The following is a 21,876-nucleotide window of genomic DNA, read 5'->3' as shown; positions in this document are numbered from 1 at the left end:
AATGCTAGCAGGCCTTTTATGCTACATATTCTTACTTTTCATGCAATGTACCCTTATCCTTTTACTCTGTATGCCGATGTCATCAAAGGAAAATGAGTAAACAAAATCTTTAAACTGTAATGCTAAACAAAGAATGATATAAACTCCTTAACACTCTGAGTGCCTCTCAATGCCTTTACTCTGTCTCTCTCATTGTCCTTTTCTCCACTGTCTCTGTCCCTCTGAGTCTCTCTCAGACTTTCTTACTCTTTGCCTCTGATAGGAGACTGATAGGAGACCATGCTCTGCCTATGGAGCATTACCCCTTCTCTAGTAAACTTTCCTTTTGGTTCTAACTCTGGCAGGCATTTGAATTCTTTCTTGCGCTCAACCAAGGACCCTTTCTCTCTTGGTGCAGGGCTTGAGCTCCCCTTCAACTTGGGGAATTTGCCTTGTCCTGCATCAAAATGAAATGAAAACCAGGTAAAGGAAATTAAGCGGGCAAATATTTTGAAGAAACTTGCCAGAGAGGTGCGAAGAAAAACAGAGTGTTCACACAGAAGACTGAGGAAAGTATCAAAAAGGATCTAAGGACAAAAAGAATGGGGCTGACAAAGAGAAAGGAGAAAGAGACAATCCAGACCAGAGGCAAAAGTTTAGGGGATTCAGAGTATGATAGCTTAAGTCCATTATGATTGGAGCGTGGGGGTGTGTTTGGCCAGAGGAAAAAGATGGATCTGAGAGGGCAGAAGTGGCTGGTTCATAAAAGGATCTCCAGAGTAATAGGTCAGGTGGTCTAACGAGAGTGATGTTTAACATCTATAACACCAAAACAAAAGTAAAAAGAGGAGAGCAGAAGGCTGAGGGCAGTCCCCCTTATGCAAAGTCCCAATTCTTTGCTCAGTTCTTAGACTCAAAGCAGTTTTCATGTGTAGTGATACAAGACAAAGCAAATTCCCTGAGTTGGGGAGACTTAAGCCCTGAACTGAGAGAGAAGAGGGTTCTTGGCGGAGTGTAAGAAAGCAGACACATGCTGAAGTTAGAGTTAAAGGAAAGTTTATTAGAGAAGGGATAACACTCCATAGACAGAGTGTGGTCTCCTCTCAGAGGCAGAGAGTAAGAGAGCCTAAGAGAGACTCAGAAGGACAGAGACAATAGAGACGAGGACAATGAAAGGGACAGAACAAAGGCACTGAGAGGAAACCTGAGTCTGGGAATTCAGGGGTTTTATCATTCTTATTTCCTGTACTTTATAGTTTAAAGACTTTGTCTACCCATTTTTCTTTGATATAGACCAACAGTGAGGAAAGATAAGAGTAATAAAAAGGTAAGAATATGTGGCATGAAAGGCCTGCTGTAGTTCCCAGTCTTTAATCCATAGGTTCCTCTTGGTTTTAGCCATAGGGAATAAGTGATTTTATTTTGTGTAGGTGCCACGTAAAGACTCTGTTTTTCCTATTTTCTTTTCAGGGTGTGGAAAATGGTTTGTTAGCAATGGCAGCAGAAGTCTTCCTTTGTTCTGCAATTTCCTCATGGTCTGGCTGCAGGGCTGATAGGCATATTGCAGTCTCTGAATCCAGCTTGATTTAACATTTTAGTTCTCTTGCCTCCTCCCTAGTAGAACACATTGACTAAAGAGGTGGCCAGGTTCCTAAGAAACAGGACGCTTCAATACCATGACAGGTATAAATTGTGATGATTTCCCCAAGTTCTTCCCCAAAGGGACTGTGGCCACTTACTCAGGTGAATAGACACAGCAGAAAAGGAAATACCTAGACATTTAGAGAAGTATTAGACAAAGGATCTGAGATGACACTGATACATACCCGATGGCCATTGTAGCCTCCCTGTTAGAATAGGGACTTACAGGGGCCAGGTAAGAAATGGAATCCTGACTCTACTCTAGCTCACAGTGGGCTCACTGGATCTGAAGACCCACCCAGTAGTCACTTCCAAAGCCCTGAGCGTGTAACTGGTGTTGATATTACCAGGCGGAAGTAATCTCATATTGGGCCCCTGATCTGTGGGGTAAATGATCTCATAGTGCGAAAGACCAAGTAGAAACTTCTGAAATTGTCCTCTGCCCCATCCAAGATGGTAAATCAAAAACAATATTGAGTAATTAAAATACAGGCTACAGACTGGAAAAAAATATTTTCAAATAACATATCTGATAAAGGCTGTTTATCCAGAACTCTTAAAACACAGTAAGAAAATAAGCAAATGATTCGAAGACATATTCAGATGGCAAATAAGCATCTGAAAATATACTTAACATTATTAGTCATTTAAATGAAAATCTCAAATAAAACCACAATGAGCTATCACTACACACCCACTAGAATTGATGAAATTCAAAAGACTAGCCATATCAAGTGTTGGTGAGTATACGGATCAACTGGAACCCTCATACACTACTGATAAATGTAAAATTGTATCACTACCTTGGAAAATAATCGGGCAGTTTCTTTAAAGTTAAATATAAAAACACATATATAAATATATAAATATATGCATATCTAGTCACTCTATTCTTAGGTGTTTGCCAAAGTAAATTATAGCAGGTATTCACACAGAGATTTGTACATGAATATTCTTGACAGCTTTACCTGTAATAGCCAAGAAGTAGAAAAAAACCAGATGTTCATCAATAGGTGAAGAGAGAAACAAACTATGGTATATCCATATAACAGAATATTACTCAGCAGTGAAAGGAACAAACTATTGATAGAGAGGGCAACACAGATATATCTCAAAATAATTATGCTGAACGAAAGACACCAGAAAAAAAGTTATATACTGAATTACTCCATTTATATAAAGTTCTGGAAAGTTTAATTTACAGTGGTAAAAAGTAGACTAATGATTGCCTAGGGATGGGGCAGGTGTGGAGCAAGAGAGAGGCATTACAAAGGGGCAGGTAGAAATGTTTCATGGTGATGGATATGCTCATTATCTTGATTGTGGTAACGGTTTCACAGTTGTATACATTTGCCAAAATGTATTAAATTGTACCCTTTAAATATGTACAGTTCATTGTATATTAATTTTACCTCAGTGAAGCCACAATATAAAGTTTTCAAAAATCAGTGTTGCATCTGGGAGCAGTAGAGAGGGAAGGATAGCAGATTAGTGCCACCATTAAAGTCCTAAACGGTGCAGAAGTGGTGGTCTCTATCACATCTTTGTTTAATTCATCAGTCTGGCCTTTGCAGGAACTGGCCTGATTCTGGAGAATGACTGTAGCCTACTGTAGACTCAGCCGAGTAGTAGCCCTGATCACAGTTGCTGTGGGAATGGTATCATTGCTAGGGCAGATTAATAAGATTTGAGATATGTGGTATGCTGCCATGGATTTAGCAACAGTGTACTCTTTTCCATTTCACTAAAAAAGAGGATATGAAACAACTGTCATTGTCATGGAACTGACATAGAGTTTTATATCAGGGCTATGTTAATTCTCCTGGCTTCTGTCATAATATAGTCTAGAAAGATCTGGATCACCTGGACAGCCCATAGAGCATCATGCTCATCTGTTAGACTGATATGCTAATCAGGCAGGAAGAGTAAGGAAAGGGCTCTCTGGCTGCAGAGCAAATGGCCCACCACTTGGACCATCAGATTCAGCTGACCCTATGGTTTTGGAGTCAGTGTTTGAACAGATGCAGTATGGAGCTTGTGGCAAGCCTGAGTGGGAGAACCACAATGCAGACTTCTGGAATTCTGGGGCAAGTTCATGCCATCTACTGCAGAGAATTATATACCTTTTGAGAGAGAGTTCCTGGCTTAGCCCTGGGCCCTGGTAGAGACACCATCATTATGAAAGCCAAATTATGTCTTAGTATTATTTCTGAAAGTAATTTTGAACTCAAAGACCCCCAGGGGTCTAAAGGCCACATTTTGAGAACCACTTTCTATATTATGAAATCAATCATTTTCTTTTTCTTTTTTTCCTCCTCCTCCTCCTCCTCCTCTTTTTCCTCTTTCTTCTTCCTTAACAAATCTGTATTTTCTCATTTTTTGTGCAATCAGCTTGTTATTTATGTAATTGTTTAAATTTAAGGTTATGAACATCTTTCTTTATTAAATGGGTTCTAAAATAAGAATTTTGTATGTTTACACGTTTAATTAATAAAATAGATATTCCATCTATAACCACACAGTTGTGTCATATCCATTCTCGTTATGCCACCTTCATGCATAGAATTTTATTTTTCTCTTTTGGATTCTTTCTTTTGCCATGTCCTAGCCCAGTCAGCCTAAGACCCTCAAGAACAAACTTTTAGTCTGGCAAAGTCAGCTTTGTTGACCCATTGCAATGTGGGAGACTGCCTAGCAGGGAGAACTGTGGGGGTCTGGCCACATTGAGGGAGAGGTTATTAAAGTTTTGAGAGGAAAGGGGGAGGTTGGATGAAATGTAAACCAAGCAATGTTTTCACAGTCTCAGGGCAAGGCAGGGATCACAGGAGATTTGACATCAGGTCTGGACATCCAAGTGGACCCAGAGTCCTATTCCTTTGGTTTTGGAAACTACAAAGTCAAGTGTGGAATGTTGTTAAATCCAGGAACTTTTTACCTGAAGCTGCTTCTCTGGGTTGCAGTGACTTAGCTCCTCCAGGCATGTTTTATTCTTAGTAGTCTGATTTCGAACAGCAAATTTCTGATAATTTGTGATTTTAGAGGGCAAAAAATAAATCTTAGTAAAAAAGTAATAGTGTTTCAAAGAACATGGTTATTGGGACACTTTACAGTTGTGATTTGATGTTGGGAGAAATAATGATTCTTGTTTATGTTGCAACTAGCTTTATTCATACCTGTTCTGATATATGGGCAGGCGGACTTTACTTGCCCATTCCAAGCTAATTTTTACTTTCTCAGCTATAGACCCCAAATAGAAATTCTGAACCAAATGATTTAGTCATCTTCCTTTTTTACTTTCCCGAACCACATTACCTAAACAGCTCAACTCTACCCTCAAACAGTCACTCTACTTCTAATGGCTATGGGAAATACACTTCGTACTTGCTGGTCACTGAGGGATCCTTGAGTCCCCAGAAATCAGAGGTGACCCTCCCAAAGGAAGCTACTTCTTACCAGAGGCCAGGCAATGGGGAGCTTCTCCATTATGGCCACCTCCTCCAATATGGCCTCCTGAAAGTGGCGGGAACCAGTATCACCATCACTCACCACAGGCAGAGGGTTGGGGGTGGGGGCAGGGCAGTTCTGTCCCGGACTAAGGAAGCTCCATTACACACACTGCTGAGGCTCCTCTAGAGTTCTGAACTGGGGAATCTGCAAAAGTTGGGCCTCCAGCTAGCCTCATTCCTTCTCCAGAACCTCCTCCAGATGGGCTACACCCAGCCTTCCTGCATCCAACAGTCTAATTTTAAATTTATAAAGTACTTCTGTAAACAGATGCACATGTCTGTATAGTTTAACTACAGAGATACGTCCTGCGAAATGCATCGTTAGGCGATTTCGTCTGTGTGCAAACATTAGAGAGTGCATTTACACAAACCTGGATGAGCTAGCCTCTACACACCTTAGCTGTATGTATAGCCTATTACTCCCAAGCTATAAACCTGTACAGAATGTTACTGTACTAAATATAGGCAATTATAACATAACAGTAAATGTTTTTGTATCTAAACACATCTAAACATGGAAAAGGTACAGTAAATATACAGTATAAAAGATAAAATATAATACACCTGTAAAGGGCACTTATTACAAATGGAGCTTGTAGGACTGGAACTTGCTCTGGGTGAGTGAATGAGTGAGTGCTGAGTGAATGTGAAGGCCTAGGACATTCTTGTTCACTGCTGTAGACTTTATAAATACTGTACGCTTAGGCTACACTAAATTTCTAAATAAAAATTTTTTCTTCAGTAATAAATTAACCTCTCAGCTTATTGTAACTGTCTTACTTTATAAACTTTAAATTGTTTTAACTTTTTTATAACACCTGGCTTAAAACACAAATACATTGTACAGCTGTACAAAAAAACATTTTTTCTTTATATCCTCATTCTGTAAGCTTCTTTTCTATTAAAAAAAATTTTTTTTTACATTTAAAAATTTTTTGTTGAAAACTAAGACACAAACACATACACTGGTCTCAGTCCACACAGGGTAGGGATCATCATTGTCTTCCACCTTCACATCTTGTCCCATTGGAAGGTCTTTAGGGGCAGTAATACCCTGGGGCCATCATCTTTTATGACACCAATGCCTTCTTCTGGAATACCTCCAGAAGGACTTGCCTGAGGCTCTTATTGAGGAGATTTAACTCTTTTCAGAAATATGTCCATGGTGGCTTGCTTGATTTGTTTCTTTTTTCATCATGGATTTGCTTGTAAGCAGATAATGCACCATGAATATACCTCTCTATTAATGAAAACCTTTTGGTGTTGGGGTCTATATTTTCAAACTTTTCAAGGAGCTTCTTGGGGTCTGAATAGCTTTTGCTAAACCCTTTTACTGTGAATTTTCTTGGGCGTTCTTTTCTTTCTAAGTTTTCTTTTCTCTTGCTTCTTCTTCAGCTATGTGTTCCCGTTCCAATTCCAACAACTCCTCATTAGTGAATTCCTCAGGAATCACCTCTTACATTATGATGGCTACAGTATCACTAGGTGATAGGAATTTTTCAGTTCCACTATAATCTCATGGGACCACCATCATGTATGCGGTCCATCATGGACTGAAATGTTGCTATGTGGTATATGACTGTATTTATCTTTATCAAGAACCTGACTTGTAGCAGATTATCTTGCAAGAATGAACCTTGACAATTTGCCATAGAACGATTGCAGTAAAAAGTTTATTTGGAAATTTTTAGAGGTGTTTTAAGCTCTTAACAACTTCTCAAGTTGAGCAGGAAAAGAGCTTAGTTAGAGTGATTTTGTCCGACTCTTTCACCTCTCAAAGAAGAAACTATTTTAAATTCAGAGACGTTAAGTGACCTAGCTAAGGTCACACAGCCACGCCAGAGTTAACTTTTATACAATTCTCCTGTGGTGCTGAGCAGAAGAGGATCTTTTAGTCCCTCTCCTTGCAGAGACTTTTTTAGGTTACTTTCCTAGTCCTAACAAATAACCCTGCTACGCAAGGCTCTGTGTCTCAGATAATCAAATCTAGTTCCTTAACTTGTTTTGTCTCCAGAAGGCTCCCAGCTTTCCGGTTGGTTAAGAAAACTAGCCTGTCTGGTCTAGGTCCAGCCAGCCACGCCTCTCTGGGCGGGGAGAGGCGGGGATAACATCTCATTCCAGCAGTCTCGCTCACGTGACCACTGCAGCTCCTTGTTATGCTCCCTGTCCCAGGCCAGGGTAGGCACTTCCAGGGCTCTTTCTGTGCGGGGCAGCAGGTAGGTACTCCAGCACTGCCCGTGTACCTCTGGAACTGCTGGGGGGAAACCAGACAGGCGGAGTCAGACAGATCCAATGGCGTGCTCTTTAGGCATGGGGAGAGAATGTGGCTGGCCTCAAGATTTCTCTCACCATCCCTACGTGCCCTCCCTCTCCCCTTGCTCCCAACCTGCAGGAAGGAAGGCTACTCTGCCCTTCCTTCCTCTGTTCTTTGGCCTTCCTTTCCCCTCGGCTACAGACTGTTTCCCCTCTCTCTGCCGATTTAGCAGTGTGCTGCCAGGTGTGGAGAGATTAATCAGTGACAGAAAGCTACCTCTTTCGAAGCAGTGACCACCAGCTGTGGTCAGGAGAGCCTCTTCCAGGCCAGCCCTAGGAGTCTGTCCAGCTTCCTGGCTGCTGCTCACCCTCCTGCTGCCGCCATGGGGCACCTTGGGGCCCTCCTCTTCCTGCTGGGGGCCCTGGGGACTCTCGCTGATATCTGCAGTAAGTAACCAGACTGACCCTGTCCCTTTTTCTTCTTGGGTCCTTAGGAGGGAGGAAACTGAGGTTCCAATGTGGGAGGAGGTACGAATTGTCTGCCCCTTTCAGCTCCTACAGCAGTTCTGCCTTAGCTGGACCTCAGTGTTTAGCACATTGTATTGAGATTAATTATATGACTGACTCTCCACCAGACATGATCGCCTCCATTAATTCAGTCATCTGTTCATTTATTCGTTTAATGCACATTGATTGAAACTTCTCTGTGACAGGCACAGTATTAGGCTTTGGAGAAGCAACAAATAGCAAGACAGATCCAATCCTTGCCCTCCTAGAGCTCCCATTCTAGTGAAGGGGACAGTCAAGAGGCAAGTAGGTGTTGTGTTTAGGGGCTGTAGTGAGTGCCTAAGGAAGCCAACCAGGCACAAAGGCCACCTATTCAGGGAGAGAGGTTGGGGAAAGATTTAAAAGGACCAGAGGGCACCACGGGAACTGAAACAGAAAGGAAGAAAAAGAACTTGGAAGGAGGGAAGTGAGTGTAGAGACCCTGGAGGGGAGACAAGTCCCAGAGGAGTAGAGCAGGCTATGATCAGGCATTTGCATGATATTCCTTTCACAGGGGTCTGGCTGCTTGGGCTCTGTGTCCCATGGCCAGGACCCCAGGGGCCTCCCAGGACTTGTCAGAGTCTGATTGCACAGGCTTGGGGCTGCCTGGGCACTGGGGCCAGGCAGGAAGCAGAAGCCATGAAGAGAAGCCTCTGAACTTTGGGGCCACCCACTTCTCTTCTTCCCTCCAGTACTCTGCTGACAGCATTACACTCTACAATACACTTTCACCACCAGGGTAGGGTCTCTTGTGATCCTTGGAGAAACAGGGAGGCAGGTTCAGTCATGTCCAGGTGATAAATGACATAATCAAAGGTCAGAGGGGCCGGGTGATTTGTCCATGGCACTCCAGCTTTCCAGGGCTTTGCCAGACTCAATTCTCAGAACTCCAGGACAGGGTCTCTCCCGGGCACCAGGAGCCTCCGACTTGTGTTCCGCAAGTGCAACCAGACTCTTTGGCCCTTGGCTCTTGGTTGCTGTCTAGACAGGCTCCAGGGAAAACCTGGGACCTGGTCCTCAACTTCAGTGTGAACATGTCAATAGTTGGCCCATAGGCCCAACCCCATAAGAATCCCCTTCCCATGGGGCTCAGAGAGCCCTGGACTGGGTTTGGGGTGCAGCTTGTTGTCGCTGAGCCACTTAGTCACTCCTAGCCTCATTCTTTCACCTGCAAAATGGGTGAGAATGTTCCCGGCCTTCCTCCTTCGTGTGGTGCCAGGAGCCCACATACCTTCTTTACCTGCTTAAAGCTCTGTGAAATTGGCAGGGATGTTGTACTGATGTTTGTGCAAAGTGGCCTCCTGTGCTTTACACAAATGTCAGTGCCAGTCAGGCCTCAGCTGGCAGAGCTAGGTGACACACGTGAGCAGGAGACCCTAGTGGGGAGGGAGGTTGCCCAGGGCCACTTTTATTACCCTGGTTCCTTCTTTCTAAGGAGGCTGTTTACAGCTCCAGCTCCTCTTGTCACTTTGACCCCAGGGCTGACTCACCTGCTTGAGGTCAGAGCCCAGGGTGGGTGCAGGGCCTCCCTCACCATTTTGAAGGAAAAGGAGGGGAAAAGAGAGGTGTGGAGGGACAGATGACCAGAGAGACAGGCTGAGCGATGTAGAGACTGAGACAGTGAGAGACAGAGAAAGAGAGAGAGAGCGCGCTACAGAAATCGAGTCAGACCCCGAGACAGAGAGAAGCAACTCCCTTTTACCTCCCCCAATCCCACTCCTTCTAACCCCCTGCTGTCATAGCAACAGATATTGGTGACCTTTGGGAAAACACCTAAGATGGTAGGACTCAAACCAAGAGAGATGGGCTGTGGGAGAGGAGCCCTGGTCCTCGTGCCAGGAGGCCCAGGAGGCACCTCTGTCTGGCAATTCCTTTGCTCAGTTCCCAGGAAGGGGCTGACTGCACAGCAACCTGGGACAGGGCACAGAGGACACAGCTAGAGCCCTACAGTGACCTGGAGGCATTAAATGGGGAAAAGTCCAAAGTGACTGCAAGCCACCTACTCAGCTCAGGTTCCTTCCCTAAGGGCAGAGAGTAGAGGGAGCTCAGCCAGACATAATAATATCCACAAGGCTTCAGCTTCCTAGGTATTTCATGTATTACCAAATTTCAGTTACACGGTTTCAGGTAAATCCCAAAACACACAGATAAATGGTTGAAAACGTGATGGCTTTCTAACAATTTACCTCACAATCTTGGTCTTCTTCGCCTAAGCAGAGGTGGCAGAAAAAGGGTTGTTTTGAGATCTGCGCAGAGCAAGTTCACCATGCAGCCCCAGGTCGACAGTGGGCAGTGTGCAGTGTGCAGTGTTTTAAAATGAATATGTAACATGTTCCATATATTCAACAGAGCATCAAAGAGCAGGGGCTTTGCAGGCAGGTCCATCCTTGGCTCAGCAGCTTTGTGTAAGACATGACATGACGTTGAACTTCTGTTTCCTCTTTTGTGCAAAGCAATGATGACAGTACCTACCCATGTCACAGGGCTGGCATGAGGACTGAATGAGGTCTTGTGTGGTGCCCGAGATGCACCAGGTGGCTTGGCGCCCAGTCTCTTTGTCATTCCTGATGGGTAGAGTGGTTCCCTGGCACCAGCCTCCTCTGCTTTCAGCCACCACCTCCCTCTGGCCCACTCCAACAGCTTTTTCAGGATATCTGCTTTCCCCCTTTTACCTGCTGGCTTTCGTTATGGCCAGATTTTCCCATATGAGTAGGGTATGTGCTGGGTGGAGGTGGGGTGGAGATGTTTATTCCCTGGAGAAGGCCCTGGAGAAGGTTCCGGTGGTCCGGCCCTGTGACCTCACTTGGCCTTTTCTCTTTTTTAAGGCATACCAGTGGCAGACAGCAAGCTGGTGCAGGGGCTGGGCCAGCACCTCTTGCCCTGGATGGACCAGCTCTCCCCAGAGCACTTGAACCCCAGTATCTACGTGGGCCTGCGCCTCTCTAGCCTGGAGGCCAGAGACAAGGAGGCCCTCTACCTGCACAGCCTCAAGCTCAGCTACCAGCAGAGCCTCTTAGGGTATGGCCATGCTCTCGCTTCTCCTTTCCTTGTATTTCTTGCTCTACATCCTAAAAGACAGTAGACCTGCATTCTGTTTTGGACCTGTCACTGCTTGGTTGAGAGACCTTGGGCAAGTTTCATCTTCTCTGGGCCTTTCTCCATCAGTAGAATGGAGTTGGTTTGACTAGAATGGAGATGCCGATACAAGATCTGTTTGCTGCTGCTCTACCCTCCCGTACCTGAGACAGGCATCACTAATCCATGACTGCACTCTTCCATACTGAGCCCAGAAGAAACATCTGACTCTGTGCTCCCTTTCTAGAGGATTAAGGGGAGGCCTGTTCTGAGGTCCGGTGTGGGAATTTTAATGAGAGATGAAGGATCAGGAGCACTATGGAGCATCATCGCCCTGGCCTCCCTCTTGAGAAGTGGACACAGGGCAGGAAGAAGAAGGACAGGGGAGAGTGCGTGGGTGAAGCATGACCAAGATGGTGGGGGAAAGCAGGGGTCATTTGGATGAGAGAACCCTCAGAGTTTGTCCTTGAGTTTAATTTTTCATCTTTATGAAATGTGCATGGCACACACCTCTCAACTTATATAGCTGACTACATCTGCTTTGGGGGAGTTATAGTACATTTTCCAACTGCTGGGATTTTTTTTTTCCATTTTGTGGTATTGATGGGGGGCACCCCTAGCCAGCTTTACTTGGGTGGCACTTTCCCCTGAAGTGGTATTAACTGACTTTGTCCTCGGTCTGCCACCAGCAATGACAACAGTGACTCCCAGGCCACGCCCTCCGTGGGCCAGCTGGCCCCCTACCTGCTCGCTCTCAGGGCCAACTGTGAATCTGTTGGAGGCCGCAAGGGGGACAGGCTGGTCTCTCAGTTGAAGCGGTTCCTGGAGGATGAGAAGAGGGCCATTGGTGAGCGGACGCAATCTGCTAGGGATGGGGAGGGGTCATGGGTTTTCTCCCCAGGCCTCTTTCCTGCCCTCTATTCTGCCTATCTCACTATCCACCCAGAGGCTCGGGCCTGCCCCAGTAGCCACCCCACATGTACTTTATCAGCAAGTTCTGCTGCTCAGTCACCACCAAGATTGACCTGACTGTCCGCCTCTGGGACGATGGCACAGCCTTTTTACTACTTACTCCCCAGCCTCTCTCTGCTAACTTTCCTGCCTCCTGATGACGCAGCATACAGAAAAAGCATTTTAAATGTAAATCTGAACACTGCTGTGTTCACAGCCCTCAGGCCTAGCCTGTCTGTCCTCTCTAGCTCTACCCACCTATTCTCCGGCTTATCCGCTTGCCTGCCCCTCGGTGGGCTCCAGCCACCCTGGCCTTCTTGTAGCTTGTAAACCAGGTTCTCCATATACGTTCCCTCTATCTGGAAAGTTTCTCTCCCCCTCTAGCTCTCTCCTGCCCTGATTCCCCAGCTACTCAAAAACCTTTGTTATATGGCCGCATGGACCTTGGTCCACATCTCCGTTCTAATTGTACTCTCATGAGTGTGGGTTGTGTTCTTGTCGGAGGCCCCAACTGTACCTGTATTCATACCTCCAAGCACAGCGCCCACCACTTAGTAAGGCCTCGGCAGGTATGTTTCAAAGGGATGACGGATCTCACGACCCAAAGGAGGGTGTCAAAAAGTACGGGCCATAGGGTCCTGTGTACTAGCATGACTGGTTGCTGGGAGGGGGCAGAGAGGCCACCCCTCAGGCCTGGTGTGACACCCTGCCCCTTGTTTTTCGTCCTCTCAGGGTATGATCACAAGGGCCATCCCCACACCAGCTACTACCAGTACGGCCTGAGCATCCTGGCCCTATGTGTCCAGCAGAAGCGGGTTCACGACAGTGTGGTGGGCAAGCTCCTATATGCTGTGGAACACGACCACCATCTCCACCAAGGCCACTTCTCTGTAGGTGAGTAAGCCAGACCCTGCGAGGTCAAATTAGCACTCCTCCAGCCCCCAGTCCCAACTGAAGGCCTCCACCCTCTAGCCCCATACTCACCTTCCCTTTTTTATTGAGTCCATTAGGAGCAAAATGGCAAAGGCTTGTATATGGTGCAGCAGCTCTGAGCCAGCACTGCACCTGGACTAACATCCTGACCTCTGGGCCGTGGCACATGCTTGTTGTAGGATGCTCTGGGCAAGTCAGCTGGCCTTTCTGATTCAGTTTCTCCTGTAAAATGACCTCCTAGCAGCATCGATAAAGGATGCTTTAAAAATAAAGGGCTTAGCATAGTACCTGGCATGGGGAAATTCTGGTTATATAGCTGTGATCTGATCATTGTATAAGCTGGGCAGCTTGAGGCCTGGATACTGGATCTGCTTCTTTACTGTGTGACTTTGGGCCTCCAGTGCCCCTTTCTTGTCATTGTGATTCAAGGTTTCTTCTAGGCCTGGTTCTGTGAGTGAGTGTGTGTGCCTCACATCGGGTGGGATAGGATAGAGTAGGTTCCAGGGGTGGTTAGGTGCCCAAAGAGAAGAAGGCAGCAGGGCCCCTTCCATCACAATGCTTGTTCTGCCTCAGAAGCTTGTAGAAAAACCACTGTGGACACATTAAGTCACCTTGGGGGTTGAGGTGGGGGAAGGCTTGACCACCCCCCGACCCAGAGCCCAGGCAGCTCCTTGGACCTATCACATCAGGTCATCTGGGGGTTATTCCAGGTATTGGTTTATCTAAAACTTGCCTGGTGATCCCGATGTGCAGGCAGGTTTGGGAATGAGTGGTGTAGAATGAAGTCCTGTTGGGCCTCCCTCCTCCAGCCTCTCTCCCAACCTCTAATGCCCAAGCAGTAGACGGGTAGGGTTCACCAACCATCCTGCTTTGTCCTGGACTAAGGGGTTTCCCAGGACACTGGACTTACAGTGCCCAAACTGGGAAAGGACTGGGCAAACTGGGCTGAGTTGGTCCCCCTAGCTGGCAGAAACTTTATAAAATGCCCATCTGACCATGTTTTCCCCATTCTTCAAGCCCTTCTGTGGGTGCCCATTGGTCCTAGACCATGCCTGGGCTGACCAAAGTTGGCTCTGTCCCCTACAGACACATTAGCCATGGCAGGCTTGGCCTTCACCTGTCTGAAGCGCTCTAACCTCAACACTGATCTGAGAAACCGGATCAACCTGGCCATCAGGACAGTGCAAGAGAAGATCCTGAAGGCCCAGACCCCAGAAGGACACTTCGGGAATGTCTACAGTACCCCTCTGGCACTGCAGGTGGGAAAGAGACTCTGGGACTATGATCTACCCTGGTGGCTGGTGGGAGGTGGGCTGCTCAGGGCAGGAGGACCTGGTTTCTCCCTGGCAGCTGACCCACCTGCTCCTTTTCTCCCCTACTCTGTCACCAGTTCCTAATGACCTCCCCTGTGCCCGGAGTGGAGCTAGGCACAGCATGCCTCAACGCGGGGGCTGCTCTGTCAGCCAGCGTGCAGGATGGGGCCTTCCAGAATGTTCTCATGATTTCCCAGCTGCTGCCTGTCTTGAACCACAAAAGCTATGTGGATCTCATCTCTCCAGACTGCCTGGCACCAAGAGGTACCCAAACCTTTCACTGAAGCATGGTTCTTTTCAATGTGCAGGGCACTCACTGAAGTCTGCGTGACCCAGTGATGGGTAGTTGTTTGGTCTTGATTTGCTGTGTTTATGGGGGTTTGTGGAAGTGTATGAGACACACTGGCAGCTAAGATGTAGTCAGGGATTCTAGAAACTCACAATGTGGGGAAGGAGACACCAAATGGAGAGCTCTGAGTAGGCTGGGAATCTCCAGCCCCTTCTTTGATAAAGTATTTGGATGGATGGATGGATGGATGGATGGATGGATGGATGGATGGATGGAAGGAAGGACAGAAGGAAGAGAGGAAGGGAAGGAAGGGAAGGAAGGAGGGAAGGAAGGAAGGATAGGGCATGACAACACATTTCAGTCAGCTCTTATACATCATAATGAGTCCCAATTGGCAGCTTGAATCATGGCTTTCTCTGGGAGAGGAACTTGACTTGGTGAGTGAGATTTGCCAGTGGAGAAGAGAGAAGGAGGGCAGAGCAGAGAAGAAACAGCAAGAGAAAAACATAGAAGTATAAAGACTGGAATTTGGGGGAAGGGTCTTGCTAAAGAGAGGGGTGTGGGAGAATGAGCTCGAGTGGCGGGTAGAAAATAAAAAGTAGAAAAGATCCTCAGGGGGAATAAGGGAGTGATATGAGCAAATGTACATTCCAGAAAGAGCCCTCTGGGGTGCTATGTGGCAGATAGGTAGGAGGGAGGATGCTGGAGGCAGGGAAACCAGTGAGGGGCCTGACCTTGGGCAGCTGGGGATGTGGGGGCTGAGGTTACAGGGCGGGGTAGGATGGAGCCAGGTTTCAGCTGTGCAGGCGGCGATGGTATTGGCTGAGATGAGATCTTGGGGAAGGAAGAGGTCTTCATGAGCCATAGCGTCTTTGAAGGAAGAAAGGAAGATTAACATCCAGGCCTCACGCCCTCACGCCAGCTGCTGCTTTCTCTCTCCCTGGCACAGTCATGTTGGAACAAGCTGTGGAGTCCTTTTCACAGAGCCAAGTCCCAGAGGTCATTCATGTCATGCTGAAGGTTCCCAGTGTCTGGCCACCATATGGACACTTCATCCCTGTCCCTGCTGGGTCCTCATTGGAAGATGTCCTAAAGAAGGCCCAGGAGCTCGGAGGATTCATGTAAGACCACCATGTCCCAGCCCTCACTCCACCAACCCCACATCCCTGAAATAGGGTCATGCCCAAATAAGATGGGAGTGATTCTCATGCTGCCAGTGGGGAATCTGGCCCAGAGATGTGTGTGCCTTATACTGGATCACCGGACCCCAGATTTTTTGTTTAGAAATATGTGCCTCAGCTTGAGAGGGCCCCCATTTCCGCCCCTAATTGACTTTCCCAGAGGACAGCATCCTGCAGCCAGGGAGGGCCCATAGCTAGTGCCTTAGGGTCATCTGGGCCCAGGGAATTTCAAGCCAGAAATATGCAAAGACCTTCTGAAAGGATAAAAATTCTCACAGACCCCAGGTTAAGTTACTTCCGTTATAATACGACTTAGATGTGGGCTAATAAGTTTACTCTTAAAAGTCCTTTCTCTTTCTGGCTCAGGACAACTATAAATTCTAAGCAACTTTGCAAAGAAAACTATAAAGCCAATAACATTCACATAAAGACTCTCTGCTAAGGAGCAAGAATATGCCAGGGGCAGGGAGAGCCCGATGCTCTCAGCATTCCCTTGGATTGAACTGCCATCCGACCTCAATTTGTACAGGCAGCTGTGTCTTCATAGGCTCTTCCCTCGTCCCTAATTCACTATTCACTACTAAGCCACTGTTCTCTTTCTGGTAGTCTGTAGTGCATATAGCAGTACCGCTGGTGGCCGATGCAGTCCAGATGGTCACACACACTGAGCACCCTTGCTTGGCAGGCCTCAGTCTACCAGGCATTGAGATTATCCAGAAACTGCTCGGATTTATGTTTGGATATTGTTATCAGAATGAAAAAAATAGAATTTTACATTTTTGTTCAGAACTCCAGGACCTCTGAGAAGATATCAGGGGTACCAGTCTAAGAAATAATTATCTTGTTAGTAAAGATGGGTGCCTGAGCTGGGTTGAGGGGCCAGGCAAGATGGCCAAGTTCAAGGCTCAGGAATACAAAGCAGAGAAAGCTGGACTGGAAAGAGAGAGAGAGGGAGAGAGAGAGAGAGAGAGAGAGAGAGAGAGAGAGAGAGAGAGAGAGAGAGAGAGAGAGAGAGAGAGAGAAAGAGAAAGAGAAGGAAGGAGAGAGAGGGAGGGAGAGACGGAAAGACAGAGAGACAGAGAGACAGAGGTAGAGGCAGAGACAGAGACAGAAAGACAGTGCTCAGAGAGAAGTGCTCCAAGCAGCCATGTGACTCCACAGAGTTACAGAATGACTGGAGAAAGGGGATTGTTCCATGACACCCCTAAAGTAATACTTTTCCTTTGCTTAAGTTACCCCGAATGGGTTTGGGTTTCTGTTTCTTAAAACTATGAAAGCTCTCCCTCTCTAGAACCAAAACCATTGATCAGCTTTTTGGAGAAAGGAGGGACACAAGCCATAGAGTTTTAAGAGGATCCTTTGGCTGTGGCGTCCAGATGGGTTGGAGAAATGCAAAGTTGGAGGCAAGGAGCTCAGGAAAGGGGGCGTGTGTAAGGAGACTTTTGGTTGCAAGGTCCAGAAATATATCTCCAATGCTCTCTTGTAATGCAGAGGATGGTGTATGTATAGTCAGGGTGTAGACTGAGCAACATGACTACAAAAAGAGAATGCCATTGAGCCCAGACACTTCGAGAACGAGAGACCCAGTGCCACCACCAAGTGTCTCTATCTCTGTCCCCCATGTTCCAGCTCTCCCTGCACGCTGGCTTCACCCTCTCTCACTGGATATTGGCATTTTATGTGTAATGCCGGCAACTTCTAATTCTCACCCCTATAATATTAGCCCTCGGAGAGGGGCCAGCTGCTGGGTTGATAATGTAACAGGTGTCCCTTCCTGCAGGACATGGTCATGGTCAGCACAGAAGGCATAAATTCCCCTGAAAGAGCAGTGTCAATGGGGCTGGAGAGACGGGCCAGAGGTGAGACCCATGGTGAGGTAGCCCAAGAAGGGTTTGGCTGGTGCTGGCCCTGAGGAAGATGGCAAGACTTCCCGGTGTGGGCGAGCTCCACTTCTGCCCTTGGGTCAATGAGAGCAAAAGTCATCTCTTCATCTGTCTCTTTCATAGGTATGAAACAAGGGCCTCCTTGTCAGGCCCTTACCTGACCTCCGTTATGGGCAAAGAAGTTGAGAAACGTGAGTTCTGGCAGCTCATCCAAGCCCCCGACACCCCACTGCAGCAAGGTGAGTCTGGTGGCTGGCCACCTCTGGATGTGTCCCCCACCCCAGCCCTGACCCGGCAATGAGATTTCATCAACTCACTCCAGCTTTCAATTCACCTGTAATTTGCTACCTAGAAATAACTTCTTTTAACTTTTAGTGTGTTTCCTTCCAGATTATTTGAAAACATCTAAGTTTTTTGTTTTATAAAAAAAATAGAGCCATACTCTAGCAATGCTGTCTGATGGAAATAAAATGTGAGCCACACATGTAATCCTAAATTTGCTAGTTGGTGAGACTAATAATAATAACGTATCCTATGTAATCCAGTATATCCTAAATAGTACCATTTTAAGATGTAATCAATGTGAAATTATTAATGACATTTTGCATGCTTTTTTTTTTTTGTACTAAGATTTTAAGCGCTCAGTAGCCACGTATGGCCAATGGCTAGCATGTTGGACGGTGCAGCTCTATATACTGTTTTGCAAATTATTTTTTTCTTAATATATTATGGGCATATTTTTACATCAGCTTATGCAGATATTCCCCTTTCTTTGTAATGACCGCATGGACTATGTTATCCACTAGGGTCCTTAGCACTGCAAGTAACAGGAAATGCAATGCAAACTAGCTTCCAGAATGTGACATCCAGTGGCTCATGTGATTGGAGTCCAGAGGGAGTGAGGATTTCAGGGCTGGTGTAACTTGGTTCTAGCTGGCTTCCCTGGGACTCCATTCCCTTCTCTTGTTTGGCTTCCTCTTCCTGAGAGGCCCTCCTGTGCCTTCTCGGGGCTGCTCTCTTTTAAGACTGAGGAAACTGGTCTGAATACTCAGCAGACTTCTTCTGGTGTCTCGAACATAGAATTGGGACACAGGTGCATTCCTGGACCCATCCCTATTTGCTAGGAGATGACCCAGATTCTGTAACCCCCACTGACTAGAGAGAAGAGATCACCACATGACTGGCTTAGGCCAATCAGGGCCCACCTATGGTGTGCTGGGTGCTGTGCTACTGGGCATGGAGCGGGATGGGTGGGCCACAGCCTGCTGGACCTCTAGGGTGTCTCCAGTTTTAACTCTTACACTCCAAGCTGTCATGAGCATCCTCGTGCATCAGCCCAGTTACCAGACTCTTAAACATCATCTATCCCTGCTCCTACCACCTAGAACTTCTACTGGACACTTACCATGTACCAGGCATTGGGCCAAGGTTTTAAAGAAGATGGGAACTTTCTGAGGGAGCCCAGTTAGAAACATTCTCTTTCCCTGCCTGGCTTGTGAGCAAATTGAGAAATAAAACAAAGGGGTTGCAGATGGGGACCCCAGATCTGGTCTCTATTACTGATAAAGGCTGGGCTGGAAGAGGTAGCCTGGAAGGAAAGCCCGATGAACACAGCCATGAGGCCAACGTGGGTGGTTGTGTCCTCTACCTCCTGTCCCCACAGACCCCTAGTCCAGCAGGAAGCCCACTTCTGTGGGAAGAAGGAAGGCCTTTGTGTTGATACTCTCATCACCCTCATTTGAGAAATGGGAACACTAGCACTCATGGTGGTTGAATAACTTGCACAAAGTCACATTGCTAATGAGTGACAAAGCTGGAGCTTGAAGCCAGGTACCATGCTAGAGCCTGCCTGGGTTGTCTCCAGTGAGGGTTGGCTGGCTCCCAGGAGACTTCACTCGTGGGCCAAGTTCTCCCTCCAGACCATACTAAGCGAGTTCCTCATCTTGACGGCCCCTTGGGGACTATGAAGACAGTGACCATCAAGTGTTGTCAGGGTTTCTGTTTCCTTTAACCCCGTGTCAGTTATCTAGCATGCTGTCCTGTACCCCTACTCTCTAGGGGTGCCCCACTGCAAAATGAGCCTGTGGGCCTCAGAGATCCTAAGTTATAGCTCAGTTCAGAGTCTCTGCACTGGCTCCAATTTCCCACCACCAAGCCCTAAGCAGATGTGATAGACCTTAGCCTTAGGGTGGGGGTCCAGAAGATGAGGTTGGGGGTTGGGACGCTCTGCCCTGTTAATACCCCCTTCCCCACTCAACCTGTCTCTGCAGGTATTGCTGACTACAGACCCAAGGATGGAGAAACCATCGAGCTGAGGCTGGTTGCCTGGTAGCCTTGCACTGGCTCACCCACCCCAGCAGCTATGCACAGTCCCTATATTCCTACCTTCCCTCCAGACACCACTGTAACAGGCATAAGCCTGACCCTGCCCCCCACTTCATATTCTCTTGGAGCAATGTCTCCGGATCACCAGCCACCACCTTTGCGAGGCTTCTAAGCAGGGAGCCAAGCACCTTCTCACAGAGGACTGCCTGCCTGTGTCTGGCTCACCCTGGCCCCACAGGCATCCTGTGAAGACCACTCGTAGTCTGAAGGGCATGCAGCATCTCAGACTCCTCAGCACAAGAAATCTGCTAGCTGCTGGCATTGTGAGTACCGCCTTCTCTGGGATTGGAGTCCTGCAAGGAGACCTCTGCAGCCCAAGGGCTGGGGCCCTGAGCCCAGTTCTCCAGTGCACCATCAGAATGGTGGTCTCAGAGCTAGCTGTGGCAAAGCAGCTGGAAAGGGCTCTGCACTCTGCAGGGCTGCTCAAAGCCTACCTCTGAAATGATTAAAGCGTTGATTGTGCACATGCCCCAGTGTCCTGATACCTGATGCTAATGAGCAGATGCAGGAACTGTGAGCAGAGAAAGGGATGAGTGTCTGTCTTGGGTCCTGGGGAGAACAATGCTGGCAGTGGTGACATTGATTACTGTTTAGGGAGCATATACTTGCTAAACACTTTCTTGCATAACTCTGAGGTGGTTGATTTTTTCGTTGTCATCTCTGCTTTACACATACGAAAACTGGTGCTCAAAAAGAGAAAGTGACTCACCACAGTGTCAAGCAGGTGACATGGCCTAAGAGACAGACAGACCTCGCCTGGGGTGGCTTCTTGGCTCCTCGGCTCCTCCACTCAAACACTAAAAATGAGGGCTTCAGTTATTGTTATGATTACGTGGCAGAGCCTGAATTTGACAGGAAGCCCAGGACCCTAGAGCTTGGACTCTCACCCCTAGCTTTCCCCCAGTGTAGTCAGTGTACCACTCCAGGCCTTGGCAGTTATGTTATGGGGACCCTGCCGCTCATTGGGAGGGCCCTGGACTCTGGGCTGCCCTCTGGGAAGTGGGGTTCAGGCCAGGGAAGCACCCTACACACCCCACCCCACTGAGGTTAGGAAGGAGGGCTACCTTCTGAGGGGGACTCTGACAGACAGCAGGTACTGTGACACATACTGAGTCCTCAAAGCCACAGATTAAACAGAGGCCTCTTCCTAGGGTGCCACTTTTAATATATAGGGTCTGAGCAGTTAAGGGAAGTAGGCAATTAAAAAATTCTTTTATAGTGAAACCAACTTCAAAGTATCAGAGAGCCTCTGCTTTTAGGGTGAATTGCCTGTGCCCAGGACCTGGAGTGCTTGTTCACTTGTCCTTCCTTAATCACAGCCAGGGGGCACTTCCAGGAGGTTTCCGGACCTGCCCATGACTCTTCCCTTTACTACCCTGTAGCAGAAGGGTGGAGACTCAGGTCACACAGACTGGAGGTAGCAGAACCCAGATCCTCATTTATTGACCCCCAGGTCTCAGCTCTTGCCACTGCACCACCCTGACACCTCTCCACCCCTTAAGACACCAACTGAGAAAGCCACAGGCCTCTCCCATATGGGAGATGAGCTATGGCAGGTGAGAGAAAAGGTGGACAGTTACTACAGGGAATGCCTCTGTACTGGGCTTTCAAGAATCCATGAGCTAGATGTGATCCATCCTCTCGAGGGACTATCTGAGTCGGGCTGTGCTTGGCTCTGAGGAGCAAGAAGTTACTGAATCTTGCTCAAATCAAAGGATATTTGCTCAAAAGACCCAGCCCACTGCCTCAAGGGTAACCAAGGGCAGTAGGGAAATGGAAGTTGGGGCTCAAGGCTCCGTCACCTCCACTATCCTCAGGCCTCCTCTGTGTCCTCTCCCTCAGTCAGCCTTCTCTGAGTATGACCCCAGCAGTGAGTCTGCCACCTTTTAGTTCAAGTCTCTAGCCCCCTCTTACTGTGTCTCAAAGCCTGGAGAGGGGTCT

General features: G+C 47.5%; 1 protein-coding gene across 2 annotated transcripts; it reads left to right on the top strand.

Moving 5' to 3' along the window:
* The first annotated feature begins 7,225 nt into the window (after window positions 1-7,225).
* On the top strand, window positions 7,226-20,404 carry TCN2 (transcobalamin 2). Of its 2 annotated transcripts, none has more exons than XM_016135698.2 (10): window positions 7,226-7,342; window positions 7,624-7,826; window positions 10,751-10,943; window positions 11,690-11,847; window positions 12,684-12,845; window positions 13,971-14,143; window positions 14,275-14,461; window positions 15,436-15,607; window positions 17,674-17,789; window positions 19,821-20,404. In XM_016135698.2, exons 2-10 carry the CDS (start codon window positions 7,763-7,765, stop codon window positions 19,880-19,882), a joined length of 1,287 nt encoding a protein of 428 aa, XP_015991184.2. In that variant the 5' UTR covers window positions 7,226-7,342; window positions 7,624-7,762; the 3' UTR covers window positions 19,883-20,404. The 2 variants fall into 2 exon arrangements, with proteins under 2 accessions (XP_015991184.2, XP_036077194.1); XM_036221301.1 differs by having other exon boundaries at window positions 7,255-7,342; window positions 7,610-7,826.
* The last annotated feature ends 1,472 nt before the right edge of the window (window positions 20,405-21,876 follow it).

Source organism: Rousettus aegyptiacus, unplaced genomic scaffold (genome assembly GCF_014176215.1).
Source record: "Rousettus aegyptiacus isolate mRouAeg1 unplaced genomic scaffold, mRouAeg1.p scaffold_m13_p_5, whole genome shotgun sequence".
Taxonomy (NCBI): domain Eukaryota; kingdom Metazoa; phylum Chordata; class Mammalia; order Chiroptera; family Pteropodidae; genus Rousettus; species Rousettus aegyptiacus.
The sequence above is the reverse complement of the archived record's forward strand: the minus strand, read 5'-3'. Positions and strand labels throughout refer to the sequence as shown.

Coding starts and splice junctions, on each gene's coding strand:
- TCN2 (XM_016135698.2), top strand. CDS start 7,763: ATGGGGCACCTTGGGGCCCTCCTCTTCCTGCTGGGGGCCCTGGGGACT. Junction 11,848..12,683: donor GGATGAGAAGAGGGCCATTG/GTGAGCGGACGC, acceptor TCGTCCTCTCAG/GGTATGATCACAAGGGCCAT. Junction 12,846..13,970: donor CCAAGGCCACTTCTCTGTAG/GTGAGTAAGCCA, acceptor TGTCCCCTACAG/ACACATTAGCCATGGCAGGC.